The sequence below is a fragment of the Oryza sativa genome, chromosome 6, assembly GCF_034140825.1.
Source record: "Oryza sativa Japonica Group chromosome 6, ASM3414082v1".
Classification (NCBI taxonomy): domain Eukaryota; kingdom Viridiplantae; phylum Streptophyta; class Magnoliopsida; order Poales; family Poaceae; genus Oryza; species Oryza sativa.
Window position 1 is genome coordinate 30858335 of NC_089040.1, and position 20859 is coordinate 30879193.

Consider the following 20859-nt stretch of genomic DNA (forward strand, 5'->3'; position numbering starts at 1 on the left):
GGTGAAGTGGTGTCCATGTTCGCTTAGCGTTTCATTTGACAGTTGTCAAATTGCAGAGTTTCTTTTTTGTTTTTCAGTCGACTGCAATTTTGGAAAATGAAACACAGAGTTGAATTTATTTTGCTGAAAGGCTCTTTTAGCTCTTGGAAAACATCAACGATGTTAGCAAAAAAAGGGCAAAAACCTGAAACTCAATGTCTTGGATATGTCTATTTGGTAATTGGTACAGATACTAGGCATAAAAGAGTAACAAATTCGTAAGGACCTCCATTACAAATCATGCTCAGTTGAGCATTATATTTATCCAGGCATAAAAGAGCAACAAATTCGTAAGGACCTCCATTACAAATGAGGGCCTTTATTCAGTGAATTCAAAAGATACCATGATGCCAAACAAGATATTTTTTAAATTAATAAAAGTCCCTCGGGTACAAGCCTACAACAAAAGGCACAACAATTCTTCTACAGAAGACAAAATTCAGTCACATACATTACTATCGCATCACAAGTCGATTAGCAGCTGCAGTCACCAAACACCAGCAACCCGTGGACCCTGGTGGCCTTAAGAAAATGACCAAGCATATGTAGCTAATGACATCATATAAACGGCAGAGCGATCTTCTGTGGAGACATCATGCAGATTATACAACACTGCTCATTTTCTTCTACGATGGCGATGACTATAGTGCCGTTCGGAGTTTGAATAATCAGAAGCACTTGAATCAGAGTAGTGCCAGTTCACCTTCAATGTCCTTGAATGCTTATTGCTCTCATAAGGCCTTGATTCAGTGTACTCCCGCTTATCCCTCGATCTCTTTGAATGCCTATCCCTGTCATGCGTGCTCAAGTCAGTATAGGCCCTCTTCTCCTTTGATCTCCCTGAATGCCTATTGTGCTCAGGAGAACTTGAGTCACTGTAGTACCTCTTTTCCCTTGACCTTCTTGAATGCCGATTGCTCCTAGAAGAACTTGAATCGCTGTAGTATTGCTCATCCTTATGTCCCATTGAGTGCTTCTCATTGTCCGAAGTACTAGTGTCACTGTAGTGGTGCTTCTCCCTCGATCGGCTTGAATGCCCATTTTCAGTCATATTTCTTTTCTCCTTCCTATGCTCTCTCTTCGGATGCCTCCTTGTATCTCTATCAACTTCAACTTCTGAATCAGATGAAGAATATGACTCAGTGACATCTCTTTTCTTCTTCCTGTGCTCCCTCTTCGGATGTTTCCTTGTATCTATATCAACTTCTGAATCAGATGAAGACTCTGACTCAGTGATATTTCTTTTCTTCTTCCTATGCTCTCTCTTTTGATGTCTTCTTGTATCTCTACCAACTTCAACTTTTGAATCAGACAAAGACTCTGGCAGGTGTTTCTTCTTGTGCTTTGATTTTTGCTTGCTTTTTCTAGCTTCCACCTCAGCACCAGAAAATGACGAATCAGAACAATATTCTTTCTTTCTCTTGCTCCTTGATGTCCTGTTGCTCTTCTCAGCTTCAGAGTGTGAAGATTCCTCATGAGCAGCAGGCTCAGCCTGCCTATGCTTGCTTTTACTCTTGGAGCGTTTCTTTGATTTGCTAGCAGAAAAGTTGGAAAGAAGAGCTGGAATATCACATCCACCAAGAAATCCTGAAATATAAGAAACCAGTATAATCAGCCAATATACTAGCCATAAATTAAACTCAGAAATATGATGAAAGTTTGTCAATGCACAGCTGCATGCTATCCATATTCTACATGATCTACCTCCATATTCATCAAAGATGTCCTCGGCTACAATCTGCTGATTAGGATCATCTGGGTTGTATCCACCACGTGGAGGGCTCATGCCTGGCTTTTGCCTAAGTTCCCACTTCAAAGGCTGGCAAAGAATTCCTTGTGTTAAAACATTTTGAAGTTTAACCGAAGTACAGTGAGAAAAGGTGGCAATGGCAAAAATGTGCATCTTAATTGTTGACACGCTCAAATAAAGAAATATATATCTTTAAAACTGCTGATTCAATATTCAGTACTCTATCCATAGTATTCCACTTGATGACAATTTCAAGAGCTATCTTCAGATATTAATTACCCAAGCTTCAGGAAAAAAAAGCAACTGTAGATAAGTTGCTATCAGCAATCAAATTATATGCAGTTATTAAAAGGGAGACAAGCAATACAAATGGTTGACAGAGATCTACTACTTGCAAGTCTTGTTACAGGAAGCTTATTTGAATGTAAATTGCAACAGGGAAAACATTTTGACAAAAAAAACCTAACCTCACTTGAATCAGTCTGTGCCATTATAGCTGTAAGAGGATCATCCCTTTTCAGTCGGCTCTCCTCGTTAGGCATGATCACATCCTTCAGTGGGCATTCTCGGTCACCACTCTGATGACCATAGTTTCCACACCTTAAACATCTAACGTTACGAACTTCAACTCCAAATGGTTTAACCCTCGCAGGAGCACCTGTCTCCAACCTGAGAGTACAACAAAAACATATTAAATCATAAAATGCTACTTAAGAGTTATCTCAAGGCAGCACAATGATGCTCTAAGCCTACTCCCATCTAAGTCACAAAAGTTCCCAGATCGATGGATCGAGGAACGTGGGACGTCATCTTTAAAAAAGATGGAACAAGAGGGGTATACCTCTTCTAAAACTATGGAACGATAGATGGAACATGTTCCTAGTTTTTCCGGAACGATAATCCGGAACGGTGTACCCAATTTAAGGAACATGTTCGGTGTTCCTAGTTTGACTCCCTGGATTGTGCTCTTCTTTTTTCATACAAAGTCGATAGCGCGATGGCAGATGGCTCGAAGCGACGGCAAGATCAGCGCGATGGCTTGGCACTGCGCTGCCGCGGACAGCGATGGAGGAGAAAAGCGGGTGCGACACGCAGCGCGCCTCAATTTCTCCATCCTCCCCTTCACGATGGCGGCAGCAGTGCAGCGCACGCTCATATATGCACCTAGGCGCGATGGCAGCGAGCTGCAAAGAGCAAAAGCAGCGGTCGTCCCATGGAGCGATGAATTCTGTTCGGAAATTTTGGATTGCCTTTCCCATATTTTGCTCATCGTAGCTCGTTCCTCCCTCATATCATCCTGCTAAGTTCCTCCATTGTTCCTACCGTGTACTGGAACGACAACCCACCCATTTTCGGAACGAAGTTCCGCCTAGTTCCAGTTCCTCGATCCGGAGCGAGGAACTTAGCTAAGTTCCACGTTCCCTGTGACTTAGACTCCCATAACTCACAAAAATGTAATGAAAATGAATGTCATGTTTGATCATTTGAGATTGGAAAAAGGTGAAAATGAAAATAAAGTGAAAAGGGTAATTGTTTGGGTTTGGAAAAAGAAACTCTGTATGTCATACTGTCATGTAGTGATTGTTTCAAGATTTTAACACAAAACAAGGTGAAGGAAGTAAAGTACCTTGGAGCATTTTTCAGCACTTCAAATTCTTGTTCTGTTGGCAATGGCCGGCCAAAAACATCTTTTGGCCTGTTTTTCTTATCTGGACCTGCGTGGGTCTTGTCAAGTTCCTTATCAGGCCTGTATTTTTTTTTTAAAAAAAAAGTTAAAGAAAATATAGAGAAGTGATATGAGCAGAAGTAATAGGGTTGGTAGAAGCTTGATAAATGTGAAATAATTCATGAATCACGGCAGGGAAAAAAATGCTACATTACATTGAAGAGGTGCTTGCAGCAGCAGCACTTTGGGTTGCATCACCTTCACCAGACCTCCTCTTCTCATCTTCAATTTCAGCTGCTTTTGCACTCTCTGCGTTGTAGCCAGGTGGGCGGACATACATGAAACTCACAGCTTTCATTATCTCCATCTGAACTTGAGAAACAGATTGGATATCGACAACCGTGAATTTTTCATGGGTGACAAAAGAAGCATGAAGACTTAGATAAAAGCATACTTGTTCATCACAGCTTAACATAAAAGCTCCTATAAAGGATATATGCAACAAACATATAAACCTCTTGTATGCAACTAGCAATCATCATAACTAGATTTCTCAGTATTAAATAGGTTTGAGGTCCATGGTCCAAGTGCAGATAAATCTTTCCTCATTTCTACTGTAACTTACTGACTTATGTCCCATGCTGATACATGTAACAAACATATATTTGACTTTGAGGGCACAAAAGTGGGGCTGCACAGTCACTGGCACGTATTATCATCATCCATGGAGCAAATATGACAATGAATAGAAAGAAATCCTACAGAAACCCATGTCAAACATTTAGGTAATGTCTATAAGCAATGCTAAGTTGCTAACACTACTTGTCAATGGCCATATCGGATCAAAAGCACAAGCAGATTAAGCTATGATCAAAGCAGATGATTTAGGAGACACATATACAGCAACATAGTTAGCTAAGAAGGTAATTAGCATATACATAGGGTTCCGGTTCCATTATACCTTCTCCTTGTCCTTCTTGGAGAAGAGGGCGGTCTGGCGGAAGAACTCCTGCTCCTGCGCGAACTCACGCTGCACCTCCTCCTGGCGGCGCGCGCGGTTGGCGTGGATCTGCTCGGCGATCCACTTCCGCCGCTGGTTCGGGTAGGAGAGCGGGTGCCATGGCTTCTGGTTCAGGTACGAGTGGCTCCACGCCGTCCCCGCCTTCTCCTTCAGCTCCACCTCCCCCGCCGCCATCTTCTTCCCTCCCCCCAACCCCCCTCGACTCCCCGTCACCTCCTCCTCCATCTCCGGCCGCCTCCCCCAATCTCGCCGCTCCCGATTCGCCGCCGCTCGAACTCGATTCCACCCTCCTCGCTGCTCGCAAAGCGGATTCTGATTCTCCTCCCAGCCGAGGAGATGGGTTTCATGGGCTTCGTTTGATGGGCCGATTCGGCGGTATGGGTCGGCCCATTTAAGAGGCCCGCTTCATTTCCGCGAGACCTAGAAGGCTAGAACACTACCAGTTGAGTTGACTGGTTCACTCTCTCCCCATTTGTAGGCTGGCGGCGCGAGACACCGCCGCGTTGGCGCGCCGCTCACCTCGACGCCGAGATGGCGATGTCGTGCTCTTCCTCCTCCTCCTCCGTGCGCCTCCGATTGAATCTAGCGCCCTCCCGCCGCCGAATCGCCGCTCCCGCCAACCTCCAGGTGCTCCGGCGCGTGGGAGTGGCGGCGGCTTCAATCCGGCTTCGTGCCGCCCGCGCCACGGGAGGTGATGCACGGCAACCGTTCGACCATGTGCCTCGCGGCGTTGAGGAGGTTGGTGAGATGGAGGAGGACGAGGAGCGGCGGAGGCGGAGGGGTCTCAAGATCGCCGTCGTGGGGTTTGGGAACTATGGGCAGTTCCTGACCAGGACGCTGGTGCGGCAGGGGCACACCGTCCTGGCGCACTCGCGCTCAGACTACTCCGCCGTGGCGGCCGAGCTCGGCGCGACGTACTTCACCGACGCGCACGATCTCGTCGAGTGCCACCCGGATGTGGTGCTCCTCGTCACCTCCATCCTCTCCGCCGAGGCCGTCCTCCGCTCGCTCCCCGTCCACCGCCTCCGCCGCGACACCCTCTTCGCCGACGTGCTCTCCGTCAAGGAGTTCCCCAGGAACCTCCTCCTCGGCACGCTCCCGGAGGAGTTCGACATCATCTGCACCCACCCTATGTTCGGCCCGGAGTCCGCGGGCGACGGGTGGGGCGGCCTCCCCTTCGTGTTCGACAAGGTCCGCGTCGGCGACTGCCCGGCGCGCCGCGCCCGCGCCGAGGCCTTCCTCGACATCTTCGCGCGCGAGGGCTGCCGCATGGTGGAGATGAGCTGCGCCGAGCACGACGCGCACGCCGCCGAGACGCAGTTCCTCACCCACACCGTCGGACGAACACTCGCCATGCTGGAGCTCCAAACAACTCCGATCAACACCAAGGGGTACGAGACGCTGCTCCGCCTCGTCGACAACACCTGCAGCGACAGCTTCGACCTCTACAATGGCCTCTTCATGTACAACAACAACTCCACCGAGCTCCTCAACCGCCTCGAATGGGCCATGGATTCCGTCAAGAAGAGGCTCTTCGACGGCCTCCACGACGTGCTCCGGCGGCAGCTCTTCGAGGGCTCGCCGCCGTTGGACTCCGTCTCCGCCGCCGCAGCCGGGTCGCCGCCGGATGACGCACCAATCGATGGCGATCTTGACAGCGACAACGAGGAGGAGCAATCGGAGTAAATCGGTGATCGTGGTGTCACGCTAACTCTGACGTCGATCTCCTGTGAAGTCGTGGCCATGGTCCCTTCTCGGGTCATTTGCAAGATTCAGAAGTTGCTCCCCACTATGAACATCAAATCGCAAATTTGGCTTCCTTTTCACCTTTCCTCGCTTCAATTTACTACCCTGTTCATTCAAACTCCATGCTAAATACTCCATACAATAAAATACTTGTATTACATCGCGGGTCGAATCTATACATTTTTATCTTAATTTTGCGAAATTTCGTCGATTTGAATACGAATTTGTTTGATTCTGAAATGATGAATGGAGTAATAAAGAAAGTGGGTTGTATAGGGGGCCTAATCGCGTTGGGCCTAATTAATCGAAGTGATCGCGTAAAGTGGCCGACAGGATGAGGTAGCTGGGCCGTCGGTGAGATTCGGCCCATGACGTCGTGGTCTGGAGCGACACGTATCCTCCAACCAACCGCACCAATATCTCTCCCATTAGGGTAAGGGGAGGAGCGGCGATCTCGTCGGCGACGACGACGTCGAGGTCGAGGCGGTGGCGGAGGAGCATGGCCGACGGTCAGGAGGACGCCGCGGGTCTGGACGATGACCTTGTTCTCGAGGATGAGCTGCGAGGTCGAGAAGAGGGCGAAGACGGCGGCGGCGGCGGCGGCGAGGAAGAGGAGGAGGACGACGTCGACGGCCTCGCCAGCTTCCTCGAATCGGAGATCCTCTCTGGATCTAGCGGCGACGACCCTACCGGTGTAAGTTGTTCTCGATCGATCTCTCGCGTGATTGGCTTGTGCGAATCTGGTTGTGATTTGGGGGTAATTGGTTGCAGCGGGAGGAAGGGGATGAGAAGGAGAAGCAGTTAGGAGATGATGCGAAGAACAATAAGAGGAAGCAGGAGTCTGAATCTGATGGGGATAGCGGCAGCGGGGAGGAGCAGAACAAGAGGGTGAGGAGAGCAAAGGGGAAAGAGAAGGACGTGGCGTCGGTGGCGCCTCAGATCGATAGCGGCATGTTCTGCAATATCCCGCCGGAGTTGTTCTTGCAGATATTCAAGTTCCTCTCATCGGAGGATCTCATCTCCTGCGCCCTCGTCTGCCGCTTCATGAACGTGGTTGCGTCCGACGAGACCCTCTGGCGCCGCCTGTAAGCTTTACCTGAAACTTCATTTGCTCCAATTTTGCATTTGTTGTAATAAAAAGAATTCACTCACATGTTTGATCCATGTCCAATAATTTCAAGGTATTGTATGCGGTGGGGCCTGTCATGCAATACCAAACTCAGGGAGTGCGCTTGGAAGAAACTCTACATCCAGGTAATCCATCCGAAACCTACCTTTTCAAGCTACAGTTCAGATGTTGTAGTGCTGCAGTTTTATGGTGAAACTAAGAATGGCTACGCAATTTCAGTACCAATTCAAGAATAAACCCAAACAGTTCAATGTACAAACTAAAAGTTGATATTTGTTTTCCTTGTGACCTTGTTGCACTCACTGAACAGAAGTTCAGTTACATGTTGCAACTCAATCATTTTCGCTTGCTGCTAGTTGTCTGCATCAGTTTGTTGATGTTATTTTCATTATTCGTAAATTCCAGCAAGATAGAGAGGATATGGTTGAGTTTGTGAGAAATACACCTACAGAATTCAAGGAGTATTATATCCAGATGCAGGCTTCAAAAAGGAGTCAAGCTCCCCTTCCCTCTGAAGTAATCACTAATTCTTATCTCCATTATAGTTTCCCACATAGCTATGGAATCGTATTATATTGACAAGACTTAAATGTGACTATTGTGAATTTTGAAGGTCAACGATGACAAGGTTATTCTTGATAAAACAATAGCCGATCAGGTGTCTAGCTGGAAAAGCAGCAGAGGCCTCACTGATGATGCGGTCAAGGGGCATTCTTGTTCTGGGAATACATGCTCTTACACCCAGATTGGTGATGCTTATATTTGTGAGAAGACAGGCCGTGTTCATGGTATGTTTGTTTTTCTCAGTGTCTAGTCACATGTGCGCATGTAAATGTAGATTTGTATACATGTGAAATGGTTGGTTTCTTCTATTTTTCAGTTTGCGATGACGCTTGTCGTGAATTTGTCTTGGACCAGTCTAGTGGGCTGCTGCTTTGTACAATATCTGGGCACTGCTTTGAAAGGTGGTTGTGTCCTGATGATGAGTGGGATGCTGATGATGATACTGTAAGTCTATTACACATAGCCTTCTTTTTGTATCCTTCAAATAATTTGGCTGTCAACTTGTTTTATCTTGACTGGCATATTGTTCTCCATATCTGCAACCACTTCCTCCAACATTGCTAAAATTTTATGTGTGTTATTGGGGGTCAGGTTATGTACTTGTTCATAACCCTTTCTACTTCACAATTTGTAGGATCTACAACAAGCTGGTATGACCGATGAAGCAGAGCCATTTATGGGTTCTGGACGATTTGGTAATATCTTTGAACTTTTCTACTGTGAAAATTTCTTCTTCCACCATATCTGAAATTATGAAGAAATTAGGCTTTTGGTATCACGATTTGAACTTTAGGCCATGTTGGGAAAGGTGGTGGAACTACTAGGCATTGTTCAATAATAATATAAAAAAATCGTCCTTGCACAACAGCATGGCCCTGTTTAGATTTCAACTTTTTTCTTCAAACTTCCAATTTTTCCGTCACATCGAACTTTCCTACACACACAAACTTCCAACTTTTCCATCACATCGTTCCAATTTCTTCAAACTTCCAATTTTGGCGTGGAACTAAACACAGCCTTTGTATCATATTTAACCTACAGAGCAAATAGCCTTTTGTATGCACATCTTCCGTTTTGTTTGTACTTTTATATTATTGGATTCCAATAGTAGTGTGTGGTGCCACTGTACCAATCGGTGATTGTAGGCTGTGTTTAGAATGCATAAGTCGTTTGTTTCATTACATTGAATTACTGACTTGTGCTCTGATTCTGAACAGCACGCGCATATCAGTTGGGTTACAGCTGTGCTGATGAGAAGGAACTTGAATATGCCTTGAGGTTTTGCTGATAATTGGGATTGCCTAATCATACTGGCAACATGAAACCAAGTTTTTGGTTTGCAAGGGAAATTATGGTCAGAAGGCTTGGTGCTATGTTTTTTTTTTTTTTACCTAGTTTAGGTTTCTGGTATGTTCCTATGTGTACAACTCACGCACAAATATGAGACGGCTAAAATTCTGATCTGTTTTGATCAGTTGAGGAAGCTGTATATTGTTGTAATCTTCCTAAATTACAAGGTGCATGCTAGTAATAAAAGAAACCTTCTGTAATGCTCACTGTATTTGTTTTTGCGCTGTATTTGTATCGTTATGTTCTAATTGATGTCCAGCTTGCAAAGCATCAAGTTTTTAGTGTTTCAGTAATGAACCCATGTGTATGTTTCTGTGCTCTGTTTTGTGCGTGTAATGAGCGTGCGCCTTTGTGTTCTGTTTTGTGAGATCATCATATTACCTGATTGCTGGTCGACACCAGTATTACAAGAATCACCACCCCGATCTGTGTGGTTCATCAACCATGTAAGAAAATGCTAATGGCTGTAATTAATTCTTGCGGTGAAACTAGATAGATGTCGAAGATGCCTTGGTTGAATTGAGGAATTTTTTTCGGTTTTAGATTTTTTTAAAAAAATATTTACAGAAATAATCTATCGGCCAAAAAAATTACAAAAATAGACCCTGCCGCCCACCTCTGGGGCGGCAAGCTGACGTGGCAAACGGGGGAGGAACGGGCGGTGACGGAGGGAGGGTTTTTTGCAGGAAAACCCTTCCGCCCTCTGGTGGGGCGGCAAGGGGCCCGAATACAAAAAAGCCAGTCGGGGCCGGCTATTTTGCAGGCGGCCCCTTGCCGCCCTCTGGCCGGGCGGCAGGCCTCGCTGCCTATAAAAGGGCTGCTGCCCAGCCCCCAGCCCTCATTCTTCTCTCCTCAATTCCAGTGAAAAAAAAGAAGAGAGGGGAGGAGAAGAGAAGAAGGGGCGAAGCCCTGCCGGATTCAGACGCCAATTTCAGGTAATATTCATAGATCCTATATGTGATTATTGAGTTAAATAGTGTGTATTCTTTAAAAATTTGTTTGAATAAATGCATTATATTTTTAGGGTTTTAGTTGTACTAATCTAGAAGTGCGTATTGTAGATATCGGTAACTACGTAGATCTGCTAGTTTGGAATCAATACATTACCGTTGCATTGGCTTATACAAGAAGATATTACGTTGTAGATGTTTATTGCATGAAAGAGTAATATGATCTAGTTATTTCGTTGACAGATATGTCGAACAAACAAATATTTCAAGTTTACCATGGACCAGGAAACGTCCGTTACGGGCCAACTGGGGTAGATCTGTCAGATTTTATTGTATCAGAAAGGGGAATTGATAGATCGGCTGAGAGGAGTGTACCTTCTATAAAAGGATGGTTAATGAAGGGCTTGAGAGTTGATCCACAGACAAGTGACATAACAATCAATGTTATAGTAAGTTGGGCAACTGAGGGTTTTTATTGGGAACTAATGCCAGTTCAAAACTCTCGAGTGTGGAGATGGTATTTGGAAAATGCATTGCAACGCGGGTGGCCTCTAGCTTTGGTTCCGTTTGTTCACCCGAAGGATCCAGGTGTGCAAATGAACATGGATGATGGCGAGGGACCAAGTGCTGAAGTAAACGAGACTTCTGTGGAGGAGGTCAACGCACGAGAGGACGGGGGCGTAGTAGCTCCAGTTGGCATTCAACCAGGTGGAGTGGCCGACGAGGGGGAGACTGTCGGTGCCATTGTGGATGAAATGGAGAGGGAGGATTCTGACAATGAGCGTGTAGAGGAAGGTGATTCGTCAGATGATGAGACGGATATTAATCCAGCAGAATGGGCTAGTGAGGATTTTTTCTGGGCTGATCGTCTCTGAAGAGGATAGTGTGAGATGGGAGTACAAAGAAAATGAGGTTATTCAGGGAGCGATTTATAGTAGAGCAGAAGATATGAAGGAGGCGGTAAAACATTTTGCAGTGTCACTTCATAGAGAGTTTTGGGTTGCCAAGTCCAACCGGTCGCAATATGAAGTTCGGTGTGTTAAGGAAAAAGATGGTTGTCCCTAGAGAGTGCACGCGTATAAGGGGAAATGGAAGGATTATTGGACAGTGTCAGTTGTTACCAAGCATACATGTTTTCTACCTGGTGTTCAGAAATACCACAGAAACATTACTTGTGCATTTGTTGCATCTGAGATGTATGCGCATGTCATCGATAATCTCACATATGAACCAAGGTCAATAATCCGACACATCGAAGAGACATACAAGTATACTATTAGCTATGCCAAGGCCTGGAGGGCCAAACAGAAAATAATAGAGATGAGATTTGGAACTTACGAAGCCTCGTATGACAATTTGCCACGCCTGCTTGGTGTTATCGAGGAAAGAAACCCTGGGAGCTCTTACGAAGTGAAGAAATTTCCCTCAATTGAACATCCTAGCAAGAGTGTGCTGCAAAGGGCGTTCTTAGCTCTACATGCATGCAAGATGGCATTCGTGAACTGTCGTCCTGTTCTCTGCATTGATGGGACATTCTTGACAGGAAAGTATCGGGGCCAGATACTAACAGCAATAGGGGTAGATGGGAACAATCAGGTATTGCCTTTGGCATTTGCTTTTGTTGAGAGTGAGAATACCGACAGCTGGTACTGGTTCCTGAAATTGGTTAAAACAAAAGTTGTTGGTATGAGGCCAAATGTGTGCCTGATACATGATAGGCACGCTGGCATTCTGCGAGCGATAGAAGAGTTGCAGTTTGGGAGTATGGAACGAGGATACCCCGGTGTTTGGGAAGATGTACAGAGTAGGTGGTGCATGCGTCATATGGGAGCTAATTTCTTCAAGCAATTCAAGAACAAAGAGCTCATGAACAAGTTCAAGAGGCTGTGCAATCAGAACCAGGAGAAAAAAATTCAATGAGCTTTGGAAGAGATTAGATGAATTGACAGCCAAATGCAGTGATCAGCGTGCAGCGGCTCCATCGACCGCCGTTGCTGACCCTCCTCAAGCTCTTGGACCTCTCCCAACGGATAGTCCAACATTGGTTAGAAAAACTGGATTGGAGATTCGGAAATTTTCTCAGTGGATTCTGCATGAACCAAAAGAGAAATGGGCCAAGGCGTATGACACAGGTGGTGCTAGATATGGAATTATGACAACAAATTTGGCAGAAGTTTACAACTGGGTGATGCGCGGTGTCCGTGGACTGCCACTAGTTGGCATAGTGGAGTTCATTTTACATGGGACATGCAGGTATTTTAGGGATCGGTTCCAGGCAGTTCTTCCCTCTATGCCGAACAACAGCATTTTGTTTGGAGCTTTCATGCAGAAAAAGCTAGAGGAGTTGCGTAAAAAGGCCATGAAACATCGAGCTGTAGTGCAAGGTACCCAACAGCACAGGTTTGAGATACTATGTCAAGATAAGGCAGGCAGGGGTATCTACCGCAAGAGAGTGAAGCAGGAGTGTGTTCTCAAAGCCGACGGCACATGTCATTGCTCTTGTGCAAAGCCGAAGCTGCTCCACAGGCCATGCACCCATGTCATTGCTGCCGCAGCGGAGTGTGGCATACCAGATGCAGTATATGTGTCACAGTACTTCAGTAAGCAAGTAATATATCATACATGGAGCGGCGAGATTTATGGGTTCGGCATAGCTGGGGAGTTCACAGAGACTAACGATGAAGTACTCAATATTCCTGACCCATCGAAGCTCCGAGGCAAGGCTGGAAGGAGGAGGACTCGTCGCATCCGCAACGATATGGACGAGTCGGAGGCTGGCAGGGTGAAGCGTTGCAGCAAATGCGATGAACATGGGCACACCTACAAGCATTGTCCTAAAGACAAGGAGAAACCAAGTGCGGCGGAGGCAGGACTATCAGAATCAGCAGCAGATGGAGCTCGCCTTACGGGTGAAGGCACTACCTCCACTCGACCACGTCCTAGGCGTCGTCGTGCCACGTCTGGCTACGTGGTGTAGTTCTTATGTTCTATGTCGGCATGTGGATTTGCTTGTAATTCGTTTCGAACTTATCGATGTGTTTATGTTTCGTCGTGTAATGTCAGACTTCGGCATGTCATGTCTTTAGGTCTCGTGATGTAACGTCGGACTAAGGCGCCTAACGTCTTTAGGTATGCTGATGTATGTCGGACTTCGACACGTAATGTTATGTTATATTATTGAACTCTACATATATGTTAAATTGCACGTCATCGTTATGTACCATTAGTAACGTTTGCTATATTTAAATAGCCTGTACTCTTGTTGTACATAATTAATCTCATGATTTTATTACTATTTCATAATTTTGCAAGTTATCTTTTGTTTTACATTACTATTTTTTGAATTGTTCTAACACGAAACACTATATTTTTCAGAGATGGCACGTCAGGATACACCTCAGTTGTTGGACCCGGCGATAGATCACCGACACCGGTCTCACCTTACTGCGGTGCAGGGGGCTCAGCTTGGGACGTTCCGGGCACGGACGTGCGGTGAGCTACTCACGGTTCACGACTCCTTTGTCGAGAGGTACGAACAGTGTTTTACTATAAGTTAGTTGCACTGTAATATTTTTTATAATGACATATTAATTTGTTATTGCAGGCTACGTGAGGCCGGCCTCCTACCGATGTGTCGGCTGGTGGAGGCTGCGGCCGGCGACGCGGACCCGGCCAGACGATGGACTGTGGACAGGTCCCTCCTAGCAGCTTTGGTCGATCGATGGAGGCCAGAGATGCACACTTTTCACTTGCCGTGCGGTGAGGTAGCCCCTACCCTACAGGACGTATCGTACTTGTTGGGGCTACCGCTCGCTTGAGACGCTGTTGGGCCAGTGACCACGGCTGTGGACTGGCAGGACGATCTGACGGCACGTTTCGCACTAGTACAGCGTGCACCGCACCTCCCGCTCGAGCCGTTGGCACACCACCGCAACACCGGACCTACGAAGAGGTGGCTGCTTCAGTTCACCGTGAGTGTTTTTGTACCGAAATGACAATCGTATTACATATTTAGTCCGCAGTTAAGGTGCCTAACATTTTATCGACGGCTTGCAGGTTGAGCAGCTACAGGAGGAGGCCGACGAGTACTCCTACAGCCGATGTTTGGAGGCGTACTTGCTCTGGCTTTTTGGCTGGGTGATGTTCTGTGGCGGTCACGGGCACGCCGTCGACAAGGGACTCGTGCACTACGCCAGGAGCATCGCCGACGCCGCGGTAGGCGAGGTGCCTCAGTGGAGCTGGGGTTCCGCGTTGTTGGCGGCTCTGTACCGTGCACTTTGTGAGTCTTGCACGAAGACGGATCCCAGCGCGACCTTTGGTGGGTGCCCTCTCTTTCTTTCTATCTGGGCAGCTGAGAGGATTGCGATCGGCCGCCCTGAGGTGGACCAGCACGCGTACGAGGAGTCACTGTACGAGGAGCGACCAGAGGTCGACTACCCTACGATGGGTACTCTGTGGTGCCGTCGTCAGGTACGTTGCATCGATCTTATCGTATTGTTAAGTTAATTGCTAAGTTCATTGTACATCACATCGATCGTCTCGTATTGCAGCGCCGATGGGCTCACGTCCAGGTTAGGCGGTCGTATCCTGAGTTTGTTATGGAGTTCGACCGCCTTCTGCCGACTGACGTCGTGTGGGAGCCCTACAGTGCAGCGGCTACCCAGGCTCGTGCGCCGTTGGGTCTGTCCACACTCTGCACCAGGGACCAGGCGTACTGGATGACTACGGTTCCGATGGTCTTCGACATCTGCGTTAAGCCTCACGCCCCTTTCCGCGTGATGCGGCAGTTCGGCTTCCGTCAGCCCTTTCCAGTACCGTTTCCGACCACCGTCCCAGCTGCTGTTCACCGGTAAGATCTTGCACTACGCTTTCCGTTGTTGCATTAAAATCTGCCTGTTCACAATAATTTGTAACATCTGTCGTTTCACACTAATATTACACATTAATTCGCAGGTACTCGCGCAAGGGTCAGCACTCAGCTAGCGACTGGCCCGCCAAGTTGGCGACTTTTGTTGAGGACTGGTTGCTCGCAACCGAGGAGGTCGTGGACCACGAGGGAGAGCCACACACTGAGGAGTCGTACCAGGCCTACCTATGCTGGTACCAGCCACGCACCCGTACTAGGGTCACCTTCGCTCCCTTGGAGCAGCAGCCCCATGTTGCGAGCACTAGAGACCTCTATGCCAGGCACCGCGACCAGGACTTCGCTCGTGCTGTGAGTACCCTGCATTGCACCATTCCTTTATGTTTTCATGTCTTTCTCTTCGTCAAATTTTACGAATATTTACGAACAAATTAACCATGCAGGTCGACGACATCAACCGGGTCGTCATTGACGGTTCAACGACGATCCAACGTTTAGGCGCGGGGATTCCGGTACCCGTAGAGGAGCACCTGACGACGTACACGCGGATGGTGGAGTCGATGCGCTCGATTCTCCGAGTGCTCACCTGTCGTGCAGACGACGTTGCTCGGGCAGACGCAGCTGTACAGCGGCCACCCGTACCGACTGGTCCCCGTCCAGCTGCGCACGTTCCTAGGCCGACTCCCCCTCCGCACGGAGGTAAGTATTTTTATTACTATTTCTGTACATGCCTCGCACATATAAGTGAGCCGTTTCACTTGCTGATTGCTTCAGGGTTTCGTGCACCGTTCAGCACCCCGCCTTCCTCGGCTAGGCCTTCTGTTGTGCCCCCCACAGGTACTTAAAAAAACAACATTACTTCGACAATCAATTTACATACATTTTATGTCTTAGCTTACAAGGGTCCCGTGTCGATGTGTAGGTTTCGCCCAGTTCGCTATGACGCAGGCCGCCCACTTTTCCCAGGCTGCAGGGTCAGCGTCTCAGGCAGCTGTGTCGACCTCGCACTCAGCGCAGTTCTGGCAGTACACCGGGACTTCGTCACAGGCAGCCGGCACGTCGAGTCAGGGTCCACCACTGGACCATGCTGGGACCTCGTCGGACCGCTTGCTGCCTTCCACCTTGCTCTTCGACATCACTGACTTCGACTTCGCTTCAGGCTCGACAGAGGACGTCATTGGCCCCTCACAGCTGGGAGGCGCACCGCCGGTGCAGACGCAGGACCAGGCGCAGGCCACTCCTCCGCAGGACACTCGTGCTACCCGTGCTGTGCCACCGGATCGTTTCACCTACTCCCAGGACCACGTGCGAGCACAGGCCCGGAGGACCAAGCGTGGTCGCGGCGCGGGGCAGGGCCAGTAGAGCAGTCTTCTCTTTGTTTACTTGCTTCACTTTCCAGTACTGTATGCTTGTGTAATGACTACGTTGTTGTTATATGTGCACGATACCTTTCGGCGCATGCACGATACCTTTTGGCGCATGCACGACTACTTTCTGCCGCACCGATGCAGCCTCCTTTATTCGCGTGTGATACGAGTATTTGCCCGCCATTTGGCGCATACGACCAATGTAACTTTCGGCGCCGATCATGCATGTATCTTTCGGCGCCAATCAGGCATACCCACCATACCCCACCACGTTCACATGTCAGGGGTATCACTCGATTTTTTGCGCCTATATAAGTCGCCTTAATGAGTGAGGCCTCACAATCTTTCAGAACTCAGTCACATTCAGTACTCTCTTCCCCACTTGCTTCATTACAAATCCGACCGGCTTTCGTCAATGGCTAGACGCCGGGGTGTTGAGGATCCAAACTGGCGTAGCGATCCTTGTGTATACCTACTACCACCTTGGTGCCAGCGTCCTCTCTGCCTATGCGGTGATCGATGCCAACTAATGGCTTCGAGGAATCCTGATATTCGAGGAAGGCGCTTTTTTAGGTGCCCTAACTATGACCATGAGGTATTTTATTATTTGCATATGCTTATTCATTCCGTATGGGCAATCGCTTTATTCTTTGTAATACTACTCTATTCGGCAGACCCGCACTACGGCTTGCGCATACATCGAGTGGGTCGATACAGAAAATCCCGTTCTCGACCTAACCACTTGTTTACAAGAAGGTCGCTGGTATTTCGCATCCGAAAGTACTGAGCAATACTTACAGAGAAAAGCGGCTTATGAACGACAATGTCGTGAACAACAGAGCGACTGGCGGGTGCTAACTACGGCACTCCCTCCATGGGAAGCCCGTCCAAGATGCAGGTGTGGTGATCGTTGTCAGGTTCTTCTTTCCATAAATCCTACAACATTGGGTCGAAGGTTCTTTGTTTGTCCAAATATTCTTGACGACGATTTCATGGTAAGAATATTTTGATTACATGAATCCTTATTTTCTCACAACATTTACTAACTTTGCTTGCTTTACATCTATTCTTTCCTCCCCGGAACCACCAAGGAGATGTCAATACAGAGAATGGATAGACACCAGAAGGGTTCTAACTCCACCTAGCCGTGTTGTGCAGCTTGAACTACCAGAGCAATACAGGGTTACTAAAGCGCGGTTTGAGAGAGGAAAGGGATCCTCACATAGGGGTTAGCTATTATCGGACAACTTGGCATATTGAAATTTCTATTGTCATGCTTCCTTGTCCCATTACTACATCGTCGTTGTGTTCAACTATTGCACTACCTCCCTCCTAGTTCGAATCTAATATCATCTATGTAACCGCAATGCAAATAGTCGTATCATGTTCAAATTGTACTACTATTTCTTCATGTTACATAATTCTCCTTGTTAAGTCCATATAATGTTTCTACGACCCAGACTGCGATAGGCCTATATAAATTATCCGAGTACTAATACGTCGAATAAGGTACAAAATAATACCTCACTTAACATATGAAATTGCGCAACAACCAACTTCAATACATTTTTATAACAATATTAACAAGTTTTACCAATAAATACTTCTTTACCAATAACATAACATAGAAAAATCTTTTGGCCGTACTTTTTTCATCTGGGTCCCTTGCCGCCCTCTATTGGGGCGGCAAGGGACCCAGATGAAAAAGTACGGCCGCAAGCTCTTTATGGGCGGCCAAAATTGCAATTAGCCCCTTGCCGCCCTCTGTATGGGCGGCAAGGGCCTAATCGCAATTTTGGCCGACGGCGGCAGACGGCGCGGTCGACCCACCGTCTGCCACGTCAGCTTGCCGCCCACCATTAGGGCAGCAGGGGCTATTTCTGCAATTTTTTCGGTCGATAGATTATTTCTGTAAATATAAAAAAAAATCTAAAAACGAAAAAAATTCTTGAATTGAGTGCCTCGGTGCAACTGAAGCCCGGAAGAACAGTCAACAAGATTGATGGGTGGGGTTCAATCTTCCATTTGCACAAGCACAAAATGAGCATATCCTATGATGATAGTTGTACACATCTAACAAATGCCAGCTTATCTCTGAATACTCTGCTGGAGATGATGCACAATACTCTCCTATCTGCCATGCAGAAACCATGCTAATCTTGCTAGGTTAGTGAGAATCAAGCTACTCATGCTACAAACTTCCACACGGCCGGTCATCTGGTGTTTCCCTTTCATGTACCAGATCATGCTGAACTATGCTCTTGTATGTGTCCTTTTAGCTTGCGACTTTGGCAAAGGCATGTCCTGATGCTCACTCATTTGCTGATATTTCGCAGCCAAGACATCATCAAATGCTTTCTGAAGTGCAGCCTTTGCAACCTTGTAAACTTCTGGTGACATGGCTCCTCTCATTCCGTATGTCAAACCGTCGAGAGAGAGATCGTTGTACCAAGCAACTAGGCGCTCAGGAAAGCTAACTCCAGTCTCCAACGATCGCTCGTCTGGTACAACACTACTCACAGCATCCATTGTCCACCTCTTCATGATGTATTCCTCCGGTAGATTCCGAACCCCGACCATGAAGAAGATTCTTAGCGCATGCCTGCATAATATACCAGCGTACTCAAACTTGCAACATGTACACTCTGCTTTCCTGTCCAGCTGGTTGAAAGAGACTATATAGCCCCGGCCATTTTCTTCCTCACTGGCCACATTGTACTTGAGGATAACTCCATCCTCAATTTTATCAGCATGATAGCCTAGCGATTCGATAAATTCCTCCTGAAATATGTCAAACACTGCCCTTGTATAGATGGCCGCAGCCTGCCTTTCAATTACAGAAGGAGTTTTCAGGGTAGGCTTTGAATATGCTGTCACAAAGTTTGCTTGAGCTTCCTTCTCGAAACTCAACGCCATCACTTGATCAAACCTAGAGATAAGAACAAGCAGTGGAGTCTTCATGTTGAAATGCGTCTTAAAAAACTTGTTCAGCCTCTCAGATCTTTGCGACTTGAGTAACTCTGGAAAGAAGGATCCCTTCTGATACACCCAAGCCCATTGCTGCCGAGTGTCATACAACGACTGAAGCCAAGTGTTCTCCTCGAGATTATACTTATGGATGACATAGTCCCACCGAGCCTGAAACTCCTCAATTGTCTCAGCCTCAAAGACACATTCCCTCAGATCAGCTTTCAGGTTGATGTGCTGTATATACACAGCAGACAACTTCTGCTTACATAGGCTCAAAATGTTCCGCTGGCAGAAACGATGGCGGGTGTTGGGCAACACCCTCGCAATTCCTGCTTCCATCGCCTTACACTGGTCTGTCACCAGCAGATCAGGTTGGCGGCCACCCATTGCAGCAAGCCATGTATCAAACAACCAGGTGTATGAACTCTTTGTCTCATCCATCAGCAGACAGCACCCGAATATGATCCCCTGCAAATGATGGTTGATTCCCCGGAACACCGCGAACGGCATCATGTACTTGGTCTTCCTGTATGTGGTATCAAATGTCACTGCATCTCCAAAGCTCTTGTATGCCATCCTTGCCTTTGCATCAGCCCAGAACACATTGGTCACGCAATTGCCGCTATCTACCTGCATCGCGTAGAAGAATCCCGGGCTCTCGGCCTGCATCTTCCTGAGGTAATCGAGCAAATCTTGCACCTCGGCACGCACCCCAGCTGGATTCGCTCTGACGAGCCTATTGCAGAAGGATGGCCCTCCATTGGGCGCCCCATTGCCCACTGCAGCAGGAGCTCCGGTGGGTTCGTCCGAGGGTTCGGTGGCGGCTTGGGTAGGTTCATCCAATGCTGCGGCGTGCTCTCCGGCGAGACCATCGGACTCACCGGCGGGAGGAGGGCGGGGGCAGAGCGGGAGCGAGACGGGGTGGACGTGGTGGGCGACGAACTTGGTGACGACCCAGCGCAAGGGGGGCTCCTTCTTGGTGACCTCGCACATGGCCATGCACCCCTCCCGGATGATGAGGCGCTTCCGCCGCCTCTTCCCGGCGGCGGCCTCCGACTCCGTGAGGTCGTCGTGCCTGGTGGGGTGGAACCCCTCGCGGGTGCAGACGAAGCGGCGCATGATGACGGAGTCGTCGCGGCGGGAGCGGCGGGACTTGTCGGTGCGCACGGCGAACCCGGCGCGGTCGGCGTAGGCGCAGTAGAACTCCCTGGCCGCCTCCGACGTCGGGAACTCCATCCCCACCGACGGCGGCTCGCCTGCCGCCGCCGCCGCGGCGGAAGCGCCGGCGCTAGCGAGGCCGAGACGCAGCCCCAGCTCCTCCTCCTCGTCGTCCGCTTCGCCGCGGCGATGCCCCTCCATTCCGCCCACGCCTCGCAGCTCGCGCCGCCGAGAATGGAGCAGCGCCGGAGTTGGAGTCGAGCGGAAGGGGAAGGGGATTCGTTC

The 20859-nt window shown here is 48.2% G+C and overlaps 4 protein-coding genes across 5 annotated transcripts; 2 read left to right on the forward strand and 2 right to left on the reverse strand.

Moving 5' to 3' along the window:
* Positions 1-270: 270 nt before the first annotated feature.
* LOC4342025 (uncharacterized zinc finger CCHC domain-containing protein At4g19190) lies at positions 271-4790 on the reverse strand. 2 transcript variants are annotated; one of them, XM_015788023.3, is made up of 6 exons: positions 4417-4790; positions 3671-3822; positions 3417-3536; positions 2257-2458; positions 1744-1858; positions 271-1626 (listed from the first exon to the last, which is right to left on the reverse strand). In XM_015788023.3, the coding sequence occupies exons 1-6, from the start codon at positions 4699-4701 to the stop codon at positions 656-658; spliced, it is 1845 nt and encodes a 614-aa protein (XP_015643509.1). In that variant the 5' UTR covers positions 4702-4790; the 3' UTR covers positions 271-655. The 2 variants fall into 2 exon arrangements, with proteins under 2 accessions (XP_015643509.1, XP_015643510.1); XM_015788024.3 differs by having other exon boundaries at positions 3671-3827.
* Positions 4791-4930: 140 nt separating this feature from the next.
* On the forward strand, positions 4931-6380 carry LOC4342026 (arogenate dehydrogenase 2, chloroplastic). Its single transcript, XM_015788025.3, has one exon. The coding sequence runs from the start codon at positions 5008-5010 to the stop codon at positions 6160-6162; it is 1155 nt and encodes a 384-aa protein (XP_015643511.1). The 5' UTR covers positions 4931-5007; the 3' UTR covers positions 6163-6380.
* Positions 6381-6669: 289 nt separating this feature from the next.
* LOC4342027 (F-box protein SKIP31) lies at positions 6670-9465 on the forward strand. The gene is made up of 8 exons (XM_015788026.3): positions 6670-6916; positions 6994-7307; positions 7404-7476; positions 7757-7867; positions 7965-8139; positions 8232-8359; positions 8550-8610; positions 9133-9465. The coding sequence occupies exons 1-8, from the start codon at positions 6722-6724 to the stop codon at positions 9201-9203; spliced, it is 1128 nt and encodes a 375-aa protein (XP_015643512.1). The 5' UTR covers positions 6670-6721; the 3' UTR covers positions 9204-9465.
* Positions 9466-18349: 8884 nt separating this feature from the next.
* Positions 18350-20859, reverse strand: LOC9272421 (protein FAR1-RELATED SEQUENCE 9). Its single transcript, XM_015786237.3, has one exon. It carries the CDS (start codon positions 20773-20775, stop codon positions 18700-18702), a length of 2076 nt encoding a protein of 691 aa, XP_015641723.1. The 5' UTR covers positions 20776-20859; the 3' UTR covers positions 18350-18699.

Bases quoted from the DNA above. Each gene is read 5' to 3' on its own strand.
- LOC4342025 (XM_015788023.3), bottom strand. From the start codon at position 4,701: ATGGAGGAGGAGGTGACGGGGAGTCGAGGGGGGTTGGGGGGAGGGAAG. The intron at 3,537-3,670 runs GTAATGTAGCAT...AAAAAAATACAG, and splicing joins GCTGCAAGCACCTCTTCAAT to GCCTGATAAGGAACTTGACA. The intron at 2,459-3,416 runs GTACTTTACTTC...TTGTACTCTCAG, and splicing joins GTGCTGAAAAATGCTCCAAG to GTTGGAGACAGGTGCTCCTG.
- LOC4342026 (XM_015788025.3), top strand. From the start codon at position 5,008: ATGGCGATGTCGTGCTCTTCCTCCTCCTCCTCCGTGCGCCTCCGATTG.
- LOC4342027 (XM_015788026.3), top strand. From the start codon at position 6,722: ATGGCCGACGGTCAGGAGGACGCCGCGGGTCTGGACGATGACCTTGTT. The intron at 7,308-7,403 runs GTAAGCTTTACC...AATAATTTCAAG, and splicing joins GAGACCCTCTGGCGCCGCCT to GTATTGTATGCGGTGGGGCC. The intron at 8,140-8,231 runs GTATGTTTGTTT...TCTATTTTTCAG, and splicing joins GAAGACAGGCCGTGTTCATG to TTTGCGATGACGCTTGTCGT.
- LOC9272421 (XM_015786237.3), bottom strand. From the start codon at position 20,775: ATGGAGGGGCATCGCCGCGGCGAAGCGGACGACGAGGAGGAGGAGCTG.